This window comes from Anastrepha obliqua, chromosome 5 (assembly GCF_027943255.1).
Source record: "Anastrepha obliqua isolate idAnaObli1 chromosome 5, idAnaObli1_1.0, whole genome shotgun sequence".
NCBI lineage: Eukaryota > Metazoa > Arthropoda > Insecta > Diptera > Tephritidae > Anastrepha > Anastrepha obliqua.
In genome coordinates, this window is record NC_072896.1 from 24,663,600 (window position 1) to 24,681,099 (window position 17,500).

At 44.8% G+C, this 17,500-nt stretch overlaps 1 protein-coding gene across 2 annotated transcripts; it reads left to right on the forward strand.

Moving 5' to 3' along the window:
- The first annotated feature begins 1,838 nt into the window (after positions 1–1,838).
- On the forward strand, positions 1,839–16,613 carry LOC129249478 (uncharacterized). 2 transcript variants are annotated; one of them, XR_008582659.1, is made up of 8 exons: positions 1,839–2,730; positions 2,811–2,995; positions 3,076–6,921; positions 6,993–11,127; positions 11,186–11,510; positions 11,590–11,690; positions 14,114–15,437; positions 15,496–16,613. XR_008582659.1 is itself a non-coding variant. In XM_054889321.1 (7 exons), exons 1-7 carry the CDS (start codon positions 2,472–2,474, stop codon positions 14,920–14,922), a joined length of 9,660 nt encoding a protein of 3,219 aa, XP_054745296.1. In that variant the 5' UTR covers positions 1,839–2,471; the 3' UTR covers positions 14,923–16,613. The 2 variants fall into 2 exon arrangements, 1 of the variants encoding a protein (XP_054745296.1); XM_054889321.1 differs by having other exon boundaries at positions 14,114–16,613.
- The last annotated feature ends 887 nt before the right edge of the window (positions 16,614–17,500 follow it).

Below are 17,500 nucleotides of genomic sequence, written 5' to 3' on the forward strand. Positions count from 1 at the left end.
ATGGACGTTTGACAATTCCGGACTTTAAAGAATATGACGGAAAATCATTTGCTCCATTTCTAATACGCCTACCGATTCAACCGCTGAATGCCTTTATCAACATGCCTCACGGATTGTCGAAAGACGAGCTAATGAGTTACTGTGCGCAAGCGTCAACGGCTTAGAGTGGATAGATCAGAACGAAGTTGAAGGAGCAGATGATTTTACTGAAACTCATACGGACATTTTGGTCCTAATAGTCTCTCTTGAAACCGCGCATGATTCTCCATGGACTGAATTAGAGTAGATATTCTTTTTTTTAATCGCAGTAGTTACGATTTAAATCTTCTATTGTTAAATTTTTATTACACTTATAACTCTCAGCAATATTGATTACTAGTCTTAACTAATTGTAAATAAAAGCACGAAGCAAATTTTTTTTCTTTTTACAATAACAATCCAACGCGTTTACATAAGAAACCCACATTTTGAAAAATCTCACGTGAGATTGGGGGATGGGGGAGGGGGTTGAATAAAATCTCACGACATCTCACTAGGGGGGAGGGGGGTACAGAAAATTAAAAAAACACCTCACGTAATTTATGGACGCCCCCAAACATGTTAGATGCCTAGAGTAAAACTGAGTTCGTAGGTTATAAAATTTATAATTAATTACCTACTGACATAAAAGCATTGCGTCATACTTTAACTGAAAAATTCGACTTTTTTGGTTTCAGATGATTCTACGACGAATGCCGATTGGTACCGCAGGGCACCTCTCGAAAAACATATCTCCAAAAAAACTCTGTCATGGGCTTATTTGTCAATATTTTATTATTAATATTTTTTAAAAACTTATTGAAAAGATGTACAATAACATGCAACTGATTTTATTAAAGTATCTTAAGCCATATTTCTGTAAAAAATTAAAAAAAAAAAGTGTTTTTTTTTTAGCGCTAAACCCTACCACCCCCTTAATGAAACATGAAATCGTAAAAATAAATAACTCTTGCAAATCCATGAGAGCACAAAAAAGTGCGAGAAACTTGGTCACTGGTAGTAAGCAGGAAAGGGCAATAAATGTTGTACTACTACTTTTCCATGGGGGCGTCCAAATAAAAGCATTGTTTACTTTTCCATTTTATCGATTCTCTCCGCTTTCACTAAAATAATCGAAAAATAGTCGATAATACGGAGTTGAACACCGGCAGCACTCATAATGCTACGTTCCGACGACACGCAATTCGCTATCTAAGTAATTCGCGAAATACCGTTTTCACGGCACATTAGTCATTCACTTTGCAGCGCTTCTTCTTTATGTTCTTTGTTTCTTATTATTATTCGCTGATGGAGAAAAAAAGTAAGCTTAAGCTAAGATATTCGTTTATTTTATAATTCGCACAATTTATAAAACAGTATTCAACTCCTCCGAGAACTATTTCTAAAACAAAATCTGACTGCCTTTCAGAAGAATTGAGTTCGATAATAATTTTTTCACAATATATTTTTCTGTTATTATTATTCAACGTTTTTGTTTTTGTTTTGGTTTACACTCTCGTTGCGGTTTAAAAGCTTATTTTAATGCAGTTTCGATAAAAATTAGAGCAGACAACGGTTTGCTCGTTATTCGCAAGGCCAGTGAAACAGAATTATTTACAAATAAGGTAATTCGCACACAAAATTTTGTATGGTAAGGCTAATTGAAAAGTGAACTACGCATGTGAGAACGAATTAAGCGTTATGACCCCTGATTATTTCTTAATTCTGAATTACCTAAGCTACAATTTTGGTTTATTCGCTCTTTTTTTAATTTTGAGTAAGAGAATCCAGCTTGAAAAATGTATAAAATCTGCATATCTGAAAATATTGTTAATACATACACGAACGCTCGATTCTAAATCATTCGTAGCACTTACACTACGATCCGGCAGCACGCTTGGATACTAATCATTCTCCATTACCGAAAGAGAATTGAAGAATTGTGGTAGAAATTTTGTTATTTTTTGTGTGATGCGCTGTTTTATGAAAAATTAGTTGGAATTTGTTGAAACTATCAACCTAAAAATATCACAAATAGTTGAATAAATATGTTGTGCATTGTATAAAATAGAAAAGAATATCTGGATGTTGGATTTTAGTTGGTAATTTAAAGTTTTTCATGGTCGATGTTGAAGCCTAGAAGAATTTGCCAGTGAGAAATTTTTTCTGAGGAAGGCAACGAAAAGACAACGAGTGAGCGTGTGAGTGAGTAGATCAAAGTAGAGCTCAGTGGCGTCGTGCGAAGCAGCGCGCGTTGGGTCGCTGACAGTGGCAGAGTGGCAAAAGTAGCAGAATAGCAGAAGAAAATTAATTTTGAAAATAATAATAATAAAAACAGTGAGGAAGGTGTGGATATACGAGTGTACGTGTGTGTGTGTGTGTCTACGTGCAAAAGTAGTTGAACTCTTTGTGCGGGAGCGCGGTGGTAGTGGATAACGTAAACGGCACGAAAGATGGCGTCGTCGATGATAGCTGCAGCGGCTGCGGCGTCGACATCGGCGTCATCAGCTGCATCGGCCGAACTAAAAAGGGAAGAAGATGGTTGCACCGAGGAAGGAGAAGAGGAAGCTCTTAACTCTTCTTTACACTCCTGTGCCAATGATCCGGATTTCGCGGTGATCTGTGCATTTCTGCAGAAGTTCTCCAAAGATTTGGGCATTACAATACCGAATTTTAAGCATTTGCAAGAATGGCTAACAAACACAGATGAAGGTAAGTAATGTTGATGACAACTCGTATTGCTCAGCTCACTAATTAAATACTTCTTTGACTTTATACTTAACGCCAAATAGTTTCCGTTAACTTGCGTGACCTGCACATCAAACTTTTGCGTAAAACCCGAAAAACAGTGCACGAGAAGAGCTGGGAGTCTGCGTTGAGCAAATTCTGTTTCACATACTCTGCGCAGGATGCGTGGGAGATAGAACGCTTCGGTTATAAAAAGTCTAGCTTAAAAGTAAAACTACGTATTTTTAGAGTAAGCAAAACAAGCAGGCAGATTTAGCAAATAATTTTGTTACAAAAATTGCATTTAATATTGTTTCCGTTATTTTGCAGGAGCTGCTGGAAAGCCAGTTTCAGCGCAACGGCAAGTTTCGCGCTCAAATACTTACTATGAGTGCCGATTCATTACGTTCGCAACCCATTGGCCGTGATCGCCTTGGTCATGCCTATTACTTCACACAGGATGCCGACTGTAATTTACGCATCTATCAGGAACATCTGGATGAGGAGATTTGGCAAGTAGTCGCCACAACACGAGAAGAACTAGTTAACCTTATATCGCGTTTGCGGGGCAACGAGGTGGTGCTCCCCTCTACCGACATTGGCGTCGACGAAGACACCAGCAGTAGTAACAGCTGCACAGCTCAGGTGGAAAAACCGCCGCCACCTGAAGAACAAGATGACTCCCAAGAGGAGGAAGCACGTATACCAAATTTACGTATAAAGTTGTCCAATAATGGCAAGTTGGCAGTGTCTTCGCCAACCACCACGGTGACGGCAGCAACAAAACGTTGTTTGGATGATGTAGACAAAAGTTCGCCACGTAGTGAAGAATTAAATATGATAAAGAAAGCGCGTCCATCGCTATTGGACGTCAACCGCGCCAAAAAACCGAGCAGATATGAGAAAACAAGATCCGAGGAGGAAGAAGAGGACGAGGACGATGAAGATGATGAGGACGATGAGGAATTGTCCATAGAAGAAGAGGATATAGATAGCGCAGCGGCGGAAGAGGATGAAAACGAAGAGAAAGAAATTGAAGACTCCGATGGTGACTATGACAGTAAAAATGAGGTGGGTGAAGAGATTGAGGAGCCGCCGCTTATGGTACGCGGGGAGGGAAGTGGTAAAGACTGTGAAGGAGGAAACAATATCGAGTTTTTTGCCGATTCCGATTTATTTGGTGATGTCTACGATGACACGTATGCAGAATCCATTGTAGACGAAGCTATAGAAGAGGAAACCCTCTACATTTACGGCGAAGGAAATGGCGCAGAATGTTTAGTAGGAAATGGCAAAAACGATGAGGAATCATCAACCACAACAGCCGCAGCAACGACGCCAACCAAAGCAGCTGAACCGAAAGCGACTTTTTTCTTCGGTGAGCCAGGTTGCCTTAAACTTAGCCCCATAAAACAACCGCCGAAAGACGAAGGAAAGGAGTTGGAAGGTGGCAGCGATGATGGGCTCGACGATGGCAGTACCAATGAGAACGACTCGGCAAAAAATGAAATTAGTAAAGATCTGGCAACTGAGAAAGTGGCAGAGGGTGATAAAGCCGGTGAGGAAATTGTGAATACAAGTAATGAGCAGGAAAACAATAAAGAAGTAGATACACCGATTGACGACAAACTATTAAAAGAGGATCAGGCTCCTCATATTAATGATGCGTCAATTAAAGTGACCGCTAATGGTGATGACTTCGAGTGCGACAAGAATATGTCACAAAAAACCGAAAAAGAGCAGAACAAATGTGATGGGAAAGCAAGTGAAGAGAAGCAGAATAACCGCACCACTGATGTGGATATCGAGGCCGAAAAAAATGTATCAAATAAGGAAGATATTGCAGAACAAAATGTACGAGAACACAAAAATGAGTGTAATGAAACGCCTGTAAAGGGAAACGACGTTACAGACAAGCCGTTGCAGGAAAGCGTTAGTGAAGCGGTTGAAGTAGACAATTCAAACGGAAAAAATTTGGAGGAAAACGTGGAGAAAGTAGAGGAAACTGAGGCCAAATCAACAGAAAACCCAAGTAACTACGTGAATGCAGAGAAATCTAGCGACAAAGAGGCCGAAACAGGCAAGGCTGCTGGTGAGGTCGAAGTAGAAGATATCAAAGAAACAGAGATCCGCAGTAATGTAAATGAAAATGATACCCAAGCATTAGTGTCCGCCCGTAATGTAAAAGAAAATGATGTACAAGCAACAGAACAATCCGCTGATGCAGTGAAGACAAATGTCGACGCAGATAAGTTGGCTCTGGCCACGTCGGATACTGCAGTATTAACCGAGAACACGAATTGCAAAACGCCAGCCGCCGTTAATAGTGAGCCAAGCAAAAGTGAACTGATAGAACCACTGACAGCGGCGCCAGCGAAAACTATCGATGTTTTTGAAGAACAAAAATCACCTCCAGCACACACTGAGCGCATAGAACCAAAATCCGAGTGTAACAATATAAAACCTTCCACCCCAACAGCTGCACAGACGACTGCAAATGCTGTTAAAACAACAACAACAACTGCAATTGCTGCTGATTCTGTAGCCGCAACTGCCGCCGCTTCCCACAACGTCATCAATCGAAAGCGTCGCCTTGAAGACATGCCAGCGCCTACCATGCATCGCCTATCCACATCGGAGAGTGAAGTAGATATACCTTCGGAGCAAAATGAAGAACTTGCCACAGAAGCTGATCTTGATCCGTCTGATGTTGGTGGTAAGCGGCTGAAAATGCGTCCCAAGGTAACAAACACCGATCTGCGTAAGAAAGTCGAAGCACAGAAAGGCCGCGTAGAGGAAATAACATCGTCAAGCGGCGAAGAGGATGCGCGTCGTAGGCGAAAAATAATTCAGCCGCGTAGACAAATCGAACGATGTGTGAAAAATCTCAAAGTGGCACATGAAGCGGCTGCTAAGCGAGAGAGCAATCAAGTGCAAGCGGCAGCGAAAGACGTCGAAAGTGTTGTGCCGTTGGTGGAAGAGAGGAATAAGCCACTTAATTTGACAAGCCCCACAACATTAGCATTTCCAGCGTTCCCAGCACCCACAGCTGCACCATTTGTGAGCACAGCTCCCAAATTGTCGACGCCTGTAGTAAAAATGGCGCCACCACCGGCACCACCACCACCAGAGCGGCCATGGCAGGCAACACCTACAATTCGCCAGAAGCCAACACTTGCCGAAATCATTGAAAAGAAATTGAAAAAGACAAACGAGAAAGCGCCGGTCGCAGCGGTTGCACTGGTAGCGCCAGCGTCTGCTGCTGCACCCATAACAACTGCTGTTACAACCCCAGCGCCTATCGCCACCGATACGAGCACCACGAATACCGTGGCCACATTTTCGCCACCAAAAAAGTCACCAATTACCAAACCACTTAAAAAGAACCTACTGACGCAAATACGGCAAGAAGAAAGTGACGAGGATTCTATACCGCGGAAGCGTACAATCAGCGATGCAGCCACCTCCGCTGTCGCGCTAGATATGGTTAAGAAGTTGGAAAAATGTGGCAGTGGTGAGACCAAGGATAAGACACCGGAGCGTAAAATGCCGGAACGTAAGGTGATCGAGCCAAAAACTACAGAACGCCAAAGCGTAGTACGTAAAACACCGGAGCGTCATCAACCAGACCGCCAGCGTAAGCGACGTAGCAGCGAGGAGGTGAAGCCGACAGGTTTGCTCGAATCCGAAAGTAATAAAGAAATGAAATACGAGGCGTTGGCAGAACAAGATACGAAAGAAGAAGTAGCTATCAAAAGAGAGAGGAGTCCATCACCTGCAGAAACGGCGAATACCATGCCTGAGGCGGTGACTACCATACCTGAAGCGGCGATCGTCGGGCGGCGTTCCAGCAGACGCAGTGCTGCAGCTGTAATTTATTCTGAATTACCGCAGCCGAAGCGCACCAGGGCGGGCGCAAAGGCAACGGTAACGCCAACGGCAAGCGTCTCACATAAAAAAACAAACGTGAAAGAGGTTAAACCAAGTGACGCCACAAATGAAGTACGCAAGCCCGTTGAAAGCGTGATGGCGGTTGACAGCAAAACAGCGCCTATTGTCAAGGAAGTGAGCAAGGAGGTGAGTAAGGAAGTGAAAAAGCATAAGCAAACGCCAAAAGCTCCGAAGGCTAACAAGAAGGATGCGAAGAAAGGTATCGCAAGCATCGTCAAAGAGGAGGTAAGTACTAAATCGGGAGTGGTTTAATTGAAATAGGCTGACTTACTATATCTTTACCCTTTTCATTACAGCCGAAAACCAAATCTGAAAGTAAAATAGCCGAGACTTCCGCGCCTAGTGTGAAGAGCGCGTACTCTACAGTAAGTAAAACAGCGGAAACTTCCGCGCCTAGCGCAAAGAGCGCGCACATCGCAGTAACTGCCGCCGCTCCCGCAACGCCAATCATTACACCAGTCAAGAGTTCTGTCTCTCCCACTAAAACTACAACACCGGAGAAGAATGCGAGTGATAGTGCCTCCAACTCTGCACGCGGTCGTGGAGCGCGCAAACAGCGCGAAGTTGATACAACCAATATTATTGAAACTATAGATTCTGAGACTCCTGTACGTCAATCGCGTCGCATCGCTCAACAGAAAATACGCGAAGAGGCTGAGCGACGCAAGCTCGAGGAGATTGCACTGCGCACAATGAAGCAGGAGTTGAAGAAGAAAAAGAAAGCTGAGAAACAGTCGGATCCCACTGTGGTGGCGCCTTCGGAGCCGTCATCGTCCTCGGAGGAAAGTGAGGTGGAATTGAAGAAGAAAGCGAAGAAAAAATGTCCTGGTAAAGATGGCTGGTCTTCGGGATCTGAGGAGCAAGAAGAGCCGGAAGAAGATGATGAGCCGCCACATGAGGAAAGCGATCCCGGTTCGCCGCTTTTCCGTTCGGATCATGAGTTCTCGCCTGAATCCGACTTGGAAGATGAAACGCAGGTGGTGCCAATGAAGCGCGCGCGCACTGCACGCAAAGAAGACGCAGAAGAGGGCGATGATCGTGATGAGGAGGCGTGTCAAAAGTGTGGCAAATCTGATCATCCTGAGTGGATATTATTGTGTGATAACTGTGACAAGGGCTATCATTGTTCCTGTCTGTCGCCTGTGCTCTTTTACATACCCGAAGGCGATTGGTATTGTCCGCCATGTCAACAGGAGCAGCTGATTGCCGCCTTGGAAAAGCAGCTGAAAAATTTCGACGAATTTGTTGAGCTAAAGCGTGCACAGGAAGAGGAAAATAAACGTTTGGCTGCCGAGGCTGAACGTGCTGAGCAGGAGCGTTTAGAGAATGAGAAGAAACAACAAAAGGAGCTAAAAGAGCGTAAAAAGCATAAGAAAAAGAATAAACGTCGTGGCGAAAATGGTAAGGAAGGCGAAGCGGAGGATGAGAGCGGCACAAGTGGCAGTTCGGATGGTGGTGAGAGCGAAGAACGGAGCAAAAAGCGTGGCGCAAGTCAAAGTGACGATGACAGCGACGACGATAAACCGTTGGTGAAGAAGGGTTCAGGTAATCGCAAGTCTCGAACGGAAAACTATCGCGACAGTCATAAGCGTAGGCGTGGCGATGGGCGTAGTCGCCGGCGAGCTGCAGCACGCGGTATTGCCAGTCGGCGTCGCCAACGTAATGACTCGGATAGTGGAACCGGCAGCGGGTCGGCACATAGATCTGGCAGCGATAGCGGAGGATCGCGCAGCGGTTCGAGCTCCTCCTCGTCATCATCACCAACCGACAGTGATGACGAGCCCATTTATAAATTACGTAAACGCCGTCAAATCAATGTCAGCTACCGGCTAAATGAATACGATGACCTTATCAATTCAGCGCTTAAGAAAGAAATGGACGAGCTGGCGGGTGCCGGCAATTTGGGCCGCGGCAAAGATATTTCGACCATCATAGAGGCGGACAAGGAGGAAAAAGCACGACAGCGGCAACTGGAAAATGATGCAGGAGAGAAAGCAGATGATACGAAGCCGGTAAAGACCGAGGATTTAGAAGCGGAGAAAGAGACGTTGCAAAATGAAGATAGCAAAGCGAAGACAGCAGATGAAGCTGAAGACTCTGATGAAGTGCTCAAACGCAGGGCGAAGCCAAAGATGAATCCGAAGAAGAAGCCGCGTAAATTGACTACATTGGACATTAGCTCTGAAGAGGACAACGCGTCGGACGAAGATTTTAAGACGTCATCATTTGACGATGACGAAGAAGAAGACACATCTGTATCTGTTTCCACTGATAGCGATTCGAGCCTAGAAGTATTTCGTAGACGTGGCAAGAAAAACAAGAAGCAGCGTAAAGCTGCTCGACGCGCTATACGCGAGCGTCGCAAAGATCGTCGCTTTGTTGTGAACGAAAGTGATGATGACGAAGAGGAGGAAGACCGTCCGAAGTCGAAGAAGAAGCGAAGTGATGATTGGGACTATAGTGAATCAGAGACGGACTCAGAGGCTTCCGAAAATCTCGAAGACGTCGATAGCGCTGACTTGTGCGATGATACGACAAGTGAATCCGATGGCGCCTGGTATCCGTCTAAACGTAAGAAGCAACGCAAAGCTGGCACCACTTCGGGTGTTGCACGCAAATCGCCGAAATTGAAGAAACAACCTTTGAAAAAGGTGAAACGTGTAGAGTATTCTGATGATGATGTCAGTGAGAGTGAAGAAGAGGAGGAGGACGACGATGATGACATCACTGGTGGCAAGGGTTCAGGTAAACAGCCACGCTCACAGCCACTCAAGTCTAGCAACTCTTCTAAAGGTAAGGGCAAGGGTAAGGGTAAAGGAAAAACGACTGCTTCAAAGAAGAAGAAAAAGCAATCGGAAGATGAAGACAGTTTGTCGGGCAGCGAAGACAGCACCCGACGCACACGTGGGCGGCGTTATGCCTATTTAGAGGACTTCGACGATGAGAGTTCTGATGGCGGCATAAAACCTGGCGTCAAACGTCCAGATACACCACCTGAGGAGCGTCAAAAATTCATACAGAGACAAGAGGAAATTAAGCGGATGTTGGCCGAGAAGAATGCGGAGGGCGCCAAGTTGGCTGCTACCCCGCGCCTTACACCGATCAAAGCAGATGGTGACAAAGATAAACGTTCGCCAACAAAATTGAGCGATTCTTTGTCAACAGTGCCGCTGTCGGTAATACGTCAGGCAAAGGTGTTGGATGCTGATTATCTGCAACGTAAAGGTGAAAGTGTAGGCGATTCGGATAATGTGGATGAGGTGGACGAATTCGACGATGCTGACTTACCAGATGACTTCCCAGAGGATATGGATGAGGATACCATTGCACGCATGGTCGAGGAGGAGGAAGAGTTGAGCGCCGCCGCTGCCGCGCGTGATTTGCCACCACCAGACGAAGTACTGCGTACACCAACAAAACCAGCGAGCAAACCCAAAGAAGCGCCAGTTGCACCACCAGCGCCGGCACCTGCTGCTCTTCCCGCATCCATCGCCAATCTTACAACAAATACTTCCACAGTTGTTGTCAGCGCTGCTGCCGTGGAGAAGACTTCACTGATAAACCCCTCATTGGCTGCGTTATCGCAGATGCCAGGCGCCAGTATGGTCGCCGGTCCGCACCACATGCCGTCGATGTCGTCAGGTCTTCAGGAGCCAATGCGCAAACGCTTGCCAATGCCAACGCTGCATCCACCATTGCTGCGGCATCAATTTCCACCACACACTGCGAGCATGCCGCTTGCTCATCTGCTGCAACGCCATCCCTCTGCGCCACCACCCACACACCTGCTACAGAGTGCGCTCAACGCGCCGCTGGGTCAACCTTTGAACCGTAACAGTTTTCCACCACAACATTTGCCGCGCCTACCAGCGGGTATGTCAGTTGAACAGATGTTGGCAGCGCAACATCTCATGTCCGCGGCTGCGCGCCACAATCTGCCACCCACAACACAACCTTTGCCTGGCGCATCTGCCACACGGGATGCAATTGCAAGCATTGGCGGAGGCGGTAGTGCGAGTGGTGTTAGCGGTAACAATGGAGCCGGTGGTGCTACAGCTGGCGGCGCAAATAAAGCAGAATCCGAACCTAAACCGCGTGGTAGGCGGAAAAAGATTACACCCTTGCGCGATTCCTTGCAGAAACAGCAAACAGCCGCCGCTGTCACTGCGGCAACAACACAATCAGACAAAGCAGCTGAGCCACCTTCCAGCAATGGCGGAGGTGGTGGCGTGATAAAGTCAGCGGTCTCAGCTTTGGCAAATGCGCCACCACCACAACTCTACAAACAGCGCGAGGGTGCTGCTGGACCCAGCGCAAGTTCGGTGGCAGTATCGCAAGCATCTGTAATAACGCGCATGCCGCAGCTGCCACCGGCCGCCGCACATGCCAGCGTTGTCAGAGCCATGAGCAACTTATATCCGGGTGCGGATGGTGAGTTAAAGTTTATAGAATTCAGTGCAATTAAATTCTCATTTTTCTTTGCTTGCAGTTGCACGTTTCTTTGCGCCACCAACGTCACTTGCCGCGGTGTCTGGCGGTCGACCAACGCCTTCAATGCAGCGTCATCGTGATGCCCCAGGCATGCCGGGACTACCACCGCCTGGTATGCGCCAAAGCTATGGTCCACCACCGCCACTGCGCGGCAGTGCGGCATCGTTAAGCAATCATGGCCAACCACCGCAAGCAGGTGCAGGGGAGCGCCCAACATATCCAGCACCGGGTGAGCATCATGTGCCTAGCGGCATGGGTGCTAGTATGTATGGCGGGCCTCCACCACCAGCACGTCATTCGACATCACATTTAAATCCATATCGGTAAACAAATGGTTTCTTAAATATGCGTCTCTCGTGACTCTGGATTTACTAATACTGACTTTATTTCTACTTTTTGTAGGCCACCTATATACGGCAATCCTAACTTTGTGCCACGCGGACCACCTGTGCCGAATTTACGCGTTCCCGTAAGCGGCGGACCAGAGTTTTCGAGTGGCCCACGTAAGTGCATACTTAATAAGATTTTCGAGACTTAAAAACTACATCGAAATTTTATAAGAAAACATAAGAAACTTGAATGGCACTTTAGGCATTAGAATGAAATACTTGCTCATGGATTACGGGCGCGGAACGGCAATGAGTTTATTTGACTTCTTGTCCTGAAATGCAAGAGTCCTTGAGTTGCTTGTTTGTATTCGGTCTTTGGGAGAAGTTTAATTAGTATTCGTAGTTTGATATAATCTGCTGTCAGCTGTTTAATACTCAGTGCGATTTTGACGTCTGGTGTTGATACAGAAGAGTAAAGTCGTGGAATTTTCAGGTTGTTACCCTGCGGACATTCAAAGGTTTGGCTTATTGTGTCCCTGAAGTAGTTTTATTATAAAATATTTAAGCTATTAGTGATCACGTGACACTGAACTCAGCTAAACAAAACGAGTACCGAAACCATTGGGCTACTCAAGGGGGCTTACGGGGACCAATCTCTGTCCAGTGCCCAGGTGAAACGGTGGCACAAGTCGTTCAAGGAAGGCATGTCGCATGTCGAAATCCAAGGTCAAAGCCATGCTGATCATCTTTTTGAACTCTCGAGGCATCGTCCACAAGGAGTTTGTACCTCCAGGAAGCACTGTAAACGCGGCATTTTACAAAGAAGTGCTCCTTCGGCTGAAAAATCGCGTCGCCCGGGTTCGGCCCGACCTGGTAAACAATTGGACCATTCATCACGACAATGCACCGGCGCACACCGCCTTCCTCTGCACCTCTGCATTGGCCAAGATGGGGGTTCCGGTGCTTCCCCACCCTCCCTACAGCCCAGACCTGTCCCCTCCGGACTTCTTCTTGTTCCCGCGCCTGAAAAGAAAGCTGAAGGGGAGGCGTTTCGACTCCAACGAGGCGATCCAAAAAACTGTGACAGCCGAATTGAACGCGATTCCGGCGGATGAGTTTAAAAAATGTTTCCTGCAGTGGAAAGACCGCTACCAGCGGTGTATTGACGCTCAAGGGTCCTATTTTGAAAAATATTAGCTCTATAAGCCAAAAGGTTTAATAAAACTGCTTAAAAAAAATAAGGCTCATTACTTTTCAATCAAACCCTGTACATTCTGGCACAACAGACTCTGAAATTCGTCGGTGAGCGAACATCAACCAGGAGAAAGTTCATTCTACCATTTTTTTACGATGCAAAAGGATGGTGATTGCTCACCTTATAATGGTTTAAGTTCAACGATGTATTCTTGTCTTGTTAATCCACGACGAAAATTGTGAAAAGTAATTGCTTGAAAATGTTTGCGGTGTTGAGTCTAGTACAGTTAAGTAGTAAAGTAATACAGTGTACGCTCTCGTAAGCGGACACGTGAGGGACTGAAAAAAGTGTCGGCATATGGGAGGTGTGCGCTTATGAGAAAAGTGTAAAAAAAGTTAATAATATGTTAGTGCAGGGTTGTCCGTTCAAGAGAAAAAAATGTAAAAAAATTTTTAAGGATTTGTGGTATGTACTGAAAAAAGAGTCCGTTAGGAGAGAGTAAACTGTACATACTTGTTAAGTTAGGTTCTTTGTCGCACTCAGATACGCACTTTTTCGTACAGTTACTATAAGAGTCAAAGGTTCGAATAACACTTTTTGAATATGTTGATTTGGAGATTTGAGTCTCCAGAAAAAAAAGTCTCCACAAGTGTGACATTAAGCCTTGTATCCTTGATAAGCACTTTTTTGATCAAAAATCTTTCTGGTAAACCAAATTAAATGTAGGGAGACTTAAGTCTCCAAACTCAAAATTTCAAATCTCAAATCTACGACACTTTTAATGTCGCTTAAAATTTAACTATCGCTCTTATTGGAGCACAGGACGGTAACGACTTCCTTCAAAAGTACTCAATTTTGCGCAAGACACCCAATTTCGCGCCAAGTGCCCCAACGTCTACTTTCAGCATGCACTGATTGGATTCAAGTTAGGTCTATCCAGGAGAAGGATATAGCTATCCTCCGAGTACCTTGTGGTTTCCACTCAAAGGCCATTCGAGCAATGTCGTATTCTGTTTTTCTTCTGTTTTTTCTTCTGGCCAGTCCAGTTCCATTTTCAACGTTTTATATCCGCAGCAATCGGGCTGCAGTTTGTTATGCGGTAGAGCTCTTGGTTTGAAATTATGTTTGGCCAAAATATTCTACATATCCTGCGTAGGCATTTATTGATAAATGTTTGCAACGTTTCAGATCTGCGCTTAAAATTCACAAAGTAAAAAATCTAGCGCATTTAAGTCTACAAAATCAAATTCACAACTAAGTCTCTATGCATTTCAAACGGATAGTTGAGTAAACTGATTTATCTACATAGAAAAATTATAATAGAAAACCGAAAACGAAGGGTCTCCATTCTCCATATACACGCTCACGACAACTAAACTCTATTTCACTATTTTTTATGTAGGTACTTATTCACCATACGGATATTATCCACCACCACCACCATTGACCGCACCCCACGTATCGCCACTTCAGCGGCCGCCCACATCAACAACAGCAGCAGCTACATCGCGCGGTGTGGCAGTACCATCAACAGCAGCAGTGGTGACTGTTTCAGCACCGACAGCCACTTCCTCCGGGGCGGCAGTTACATCAGCAACAACAGTACCAGCAAGCACTTCAGCAGTGGCTCACACAAAAGCTATTACAACAACCGCAACAGCCACCGTTGCCAAACCCAGCTCGGTAATTGTGTCAGCACCGCCATCAAATGCTAGCGCAAACCCGAACGTGAATGCCACGCGCAATGTTCTACCAAAGGCGCCAATTCCAATTCCAACACCAGCAATAACACAAACACCAACAGTAACAGCAGCTTCCACAGCCGCCTCAACCCCGCTACCGCCGTTACCAAGTCGTGCAATAGTTACCGAGGCGGTGGTGACAGCCGCACCAGTCCCTACGATAGTCAGCAACAAAGCAGCCGTAGTGACTGTGAGTGTTGTGAGCGAGCCACAACCGCCCAGAAAGAAACTCACCACACTGGAAACATATGCTGTGGCACAAACCAAATCACCATTGGCTATAGCCGGAGAGTCGTCGGGTTCGCGCAGCTCACCGGGTGGCTTACAAGCGGATGGTGCCGATGATTCTTCGTCAGCGCACGGCGCATCCTCATCAGCAGCGGCAGCTGGCAGCGGCGAGGGACAGGCGAGTGAATTTAGTGGGCTGGTCAGTTACTTTAGCTCGCAACACGATGACTATAACACATAACAACACACGCGAACAAAAACTAGTACATTGTTGCGTAGCTTTTAAACGCAGCAGCAGCAGCAAAGTGTTGAGGGGGGAAAAACACTAACACGCACGTGTTTGTCTGTAGATATAAGCTGTGAATTGGAAACAAAGTAGCGGCAGCACTTATGGCTGGGAGCCGTTAGCAGTTGTAGGCAAATATTTTCTGTATTCGAATATATATCTATAATATACATACATATATATGTAAGTTATACGAAGGTGATTTTTAAAGCAACATTCACGCAAGCTGATACGATGCGGGAACGTTGGAGGAACATCAAAGCAGCACGCGATTGGCGCAAATAGTAAGTGGCGGCAGGGATTCTTATGCGGCGCGAAGTGCTGCAGGTCCACTTCATGAGGTGTGAGGGCAGACGGCCCGTTTTGCCTACGCGCTGGATGCGCTAAGTACGTGCAAGTTGAATTCATTCAATATTTAGGCCACTTATTGGAAATTTAATACTGACTAAATCACTTAGTCCATCACTACAGTATGAGAATAAATTTAAAAAAAGTAATAAATATAGTTAATTAACATTGTATACTTAGCGTTAACGATAAAGATCACTCATCAAACAACAACAACAGTTGGTAGCTGCAGAGAAATCATAGGAAGAGATTTAGCAACACAGAAAACAAAAAAAAAAAACAACAAAAAAACAGAACTGCGTTGCTAGAGGGCGACACATAATGAACAAATCGGGGTGAAAATAAGATAAAAACAAAATGTAAATCATTTATTTAAATCTTAAACCCAAGTAGTTGCAATTTATGTACGTATTGTTGTTGTGGTTCAACCGAAATTAGTAAGTGGGGGAAGCATCAACTTATGATTATTACATATAAAATAAATTATTTTTTATTAAATTGCACATATATAAAAAATATATATGTATATGGTTTAGCTATTATGAATATTTATGTATTTAGTCATTGTGCCGACTTTTTATTTTTGTATTTTACTTTAAGACCCTGCACCTCTATGCAATATATGTTTGCATGTATGTATGGGTGTATGTACAATGGTACGCTCACTTGTGCTTTGTATTATGTGCAAAATTAATTAGCATTTTAAATTTTTTTTTTTTAAATTACTTATTTAGTTTTAAAGCTAAAGCAAAAGCTAGAAAAAAAGCAAAGGCTTGAACAAAAGCAAAAGCTCAAATGTAAGCAAATGCGCTCGAATGCAAGAAAGCGCTGAAATGTATGCAAGCAAATGCTGGCAAACAAGCAACAGCTGAACTCAAAGAATTTTTGCAGGCAACAAAAACAATGTTCGAAACAAATGTTATGTTAATTTAAAAAAATGTTTTTTTCTAACAATTTTAGTAAATACGACATAAATATGTATGCATGCATCCATGCACTAGAAAAATCGTATTCACACATGTTGCATGTTGTATGTTGCTTACAACAATTTGCTTCTAGTTTTAATTGACAAAAAAATTCAAAAAAAAAAAAAATTAATTAATAAAACGGAAACAATGACACGCAATTTGCGTCCCCATGCAGCAGCGCAATGCGCGACTATCATCCACAGAAAGAAAAGAAAAGAAAAATAAATAAATTAAACAGAACTAAAGCATCAAGTTTAATAACAATAAAGATACATTGTAGATTTAATATAATATAATACTGAATATACCGAAATATATATGAAAAATAAATTGTGCTTCTTCTTATTGATTGGCGCGATAACTGCATAAGCGAGTTTGGCCGCGTTTAGCAAAGCAAGACGTTACTTTCCTTCGTGTTAACCTGCCAGTTAGAGGCAAAAAGTGAAGCCAAGTCCTTCTCCACCTACAGGGTTTGATTGATAAGTAATGAGCCTTATTTTTTTAAGTAGTTTTATTAAACCTTTTGGCGTATACAACTAATATTCTTCAAAATAGGACCATTGAGCGTCAATACACCGCTGGTAGCGGTCCTTCCACTGCAGGAAACATTTTTAAACTCATCCGCCGGAATCGCGTTCAATTCGGCTGTCACAGTTTTTTGGATCGCCTCGATGGAGTCGAAACGCCTCCCCTTCAGCTTTCTTTTCAGGCGCGGGAACAAGAAGAAGTCCGGAGGGGACAGGTCTGGGCTGTAGGGAGGGTGGGGAAGCACTGGAACCCCCTCTTCCCCCCGGTTCACATCTTCGTCTGTTTGCGTCGTCGAAGCCCTTCCAGATCGCTGTTCGTCTTCGACGTCCACCCAGCCTTCCTTGCACGACTTGTGCCACCGTTTTACCTGGGCACTGGACAGAGATTGGTCCCCGTAAGCCTCCTTGAGTAGCCCAATGGTTTCGGTACTCGTTTTGTTTAGCTTTACGCAAAATTTGATCGAGTAACGTTGCTCCAACGGTCGCTGCATTTTCGCCACTGCAAAATCCTAACACACTTTTAAAACAGCTTTCGCGCGCGGAGCGATGTTGACTGCACCGCTGTTGCCAGCGAACTGGGACCGGTTTCTGGTGCAAGGGGAAGGTCCAACGATAATTTTCCCCCACGAGCCGATTCGGTTGATCGCTTGGCAGACGCTCCGCGCGGGAAGGCTCATTACTTTTCAATCA

Excerpts from the sequence above, each read along its gene's own strand:
- LOC129249478 (XM_054889321.1), top strand. The coding sequence starts at position 2,472 with ATGGCGTCGTCGATGATAGCTGCAGCGGCTGCGGCGTCGACATCGGCG. Across the intron at positions 2,731-2,810 it reads GCTAACAAACACAGATGAAG|TTTCCGTTAACTTGCGTGAC; the intron begins GTAAGTAATGTT and ends AACGCCAAATAG. Across the intron at positions 11,691-14,113 it reads AGAGTTTTCGAGTGGCCCAC|GTACTTATTCACCATACGGA; the intron begins GTAAGTGCATAC and ends TTTTTTATGTAG.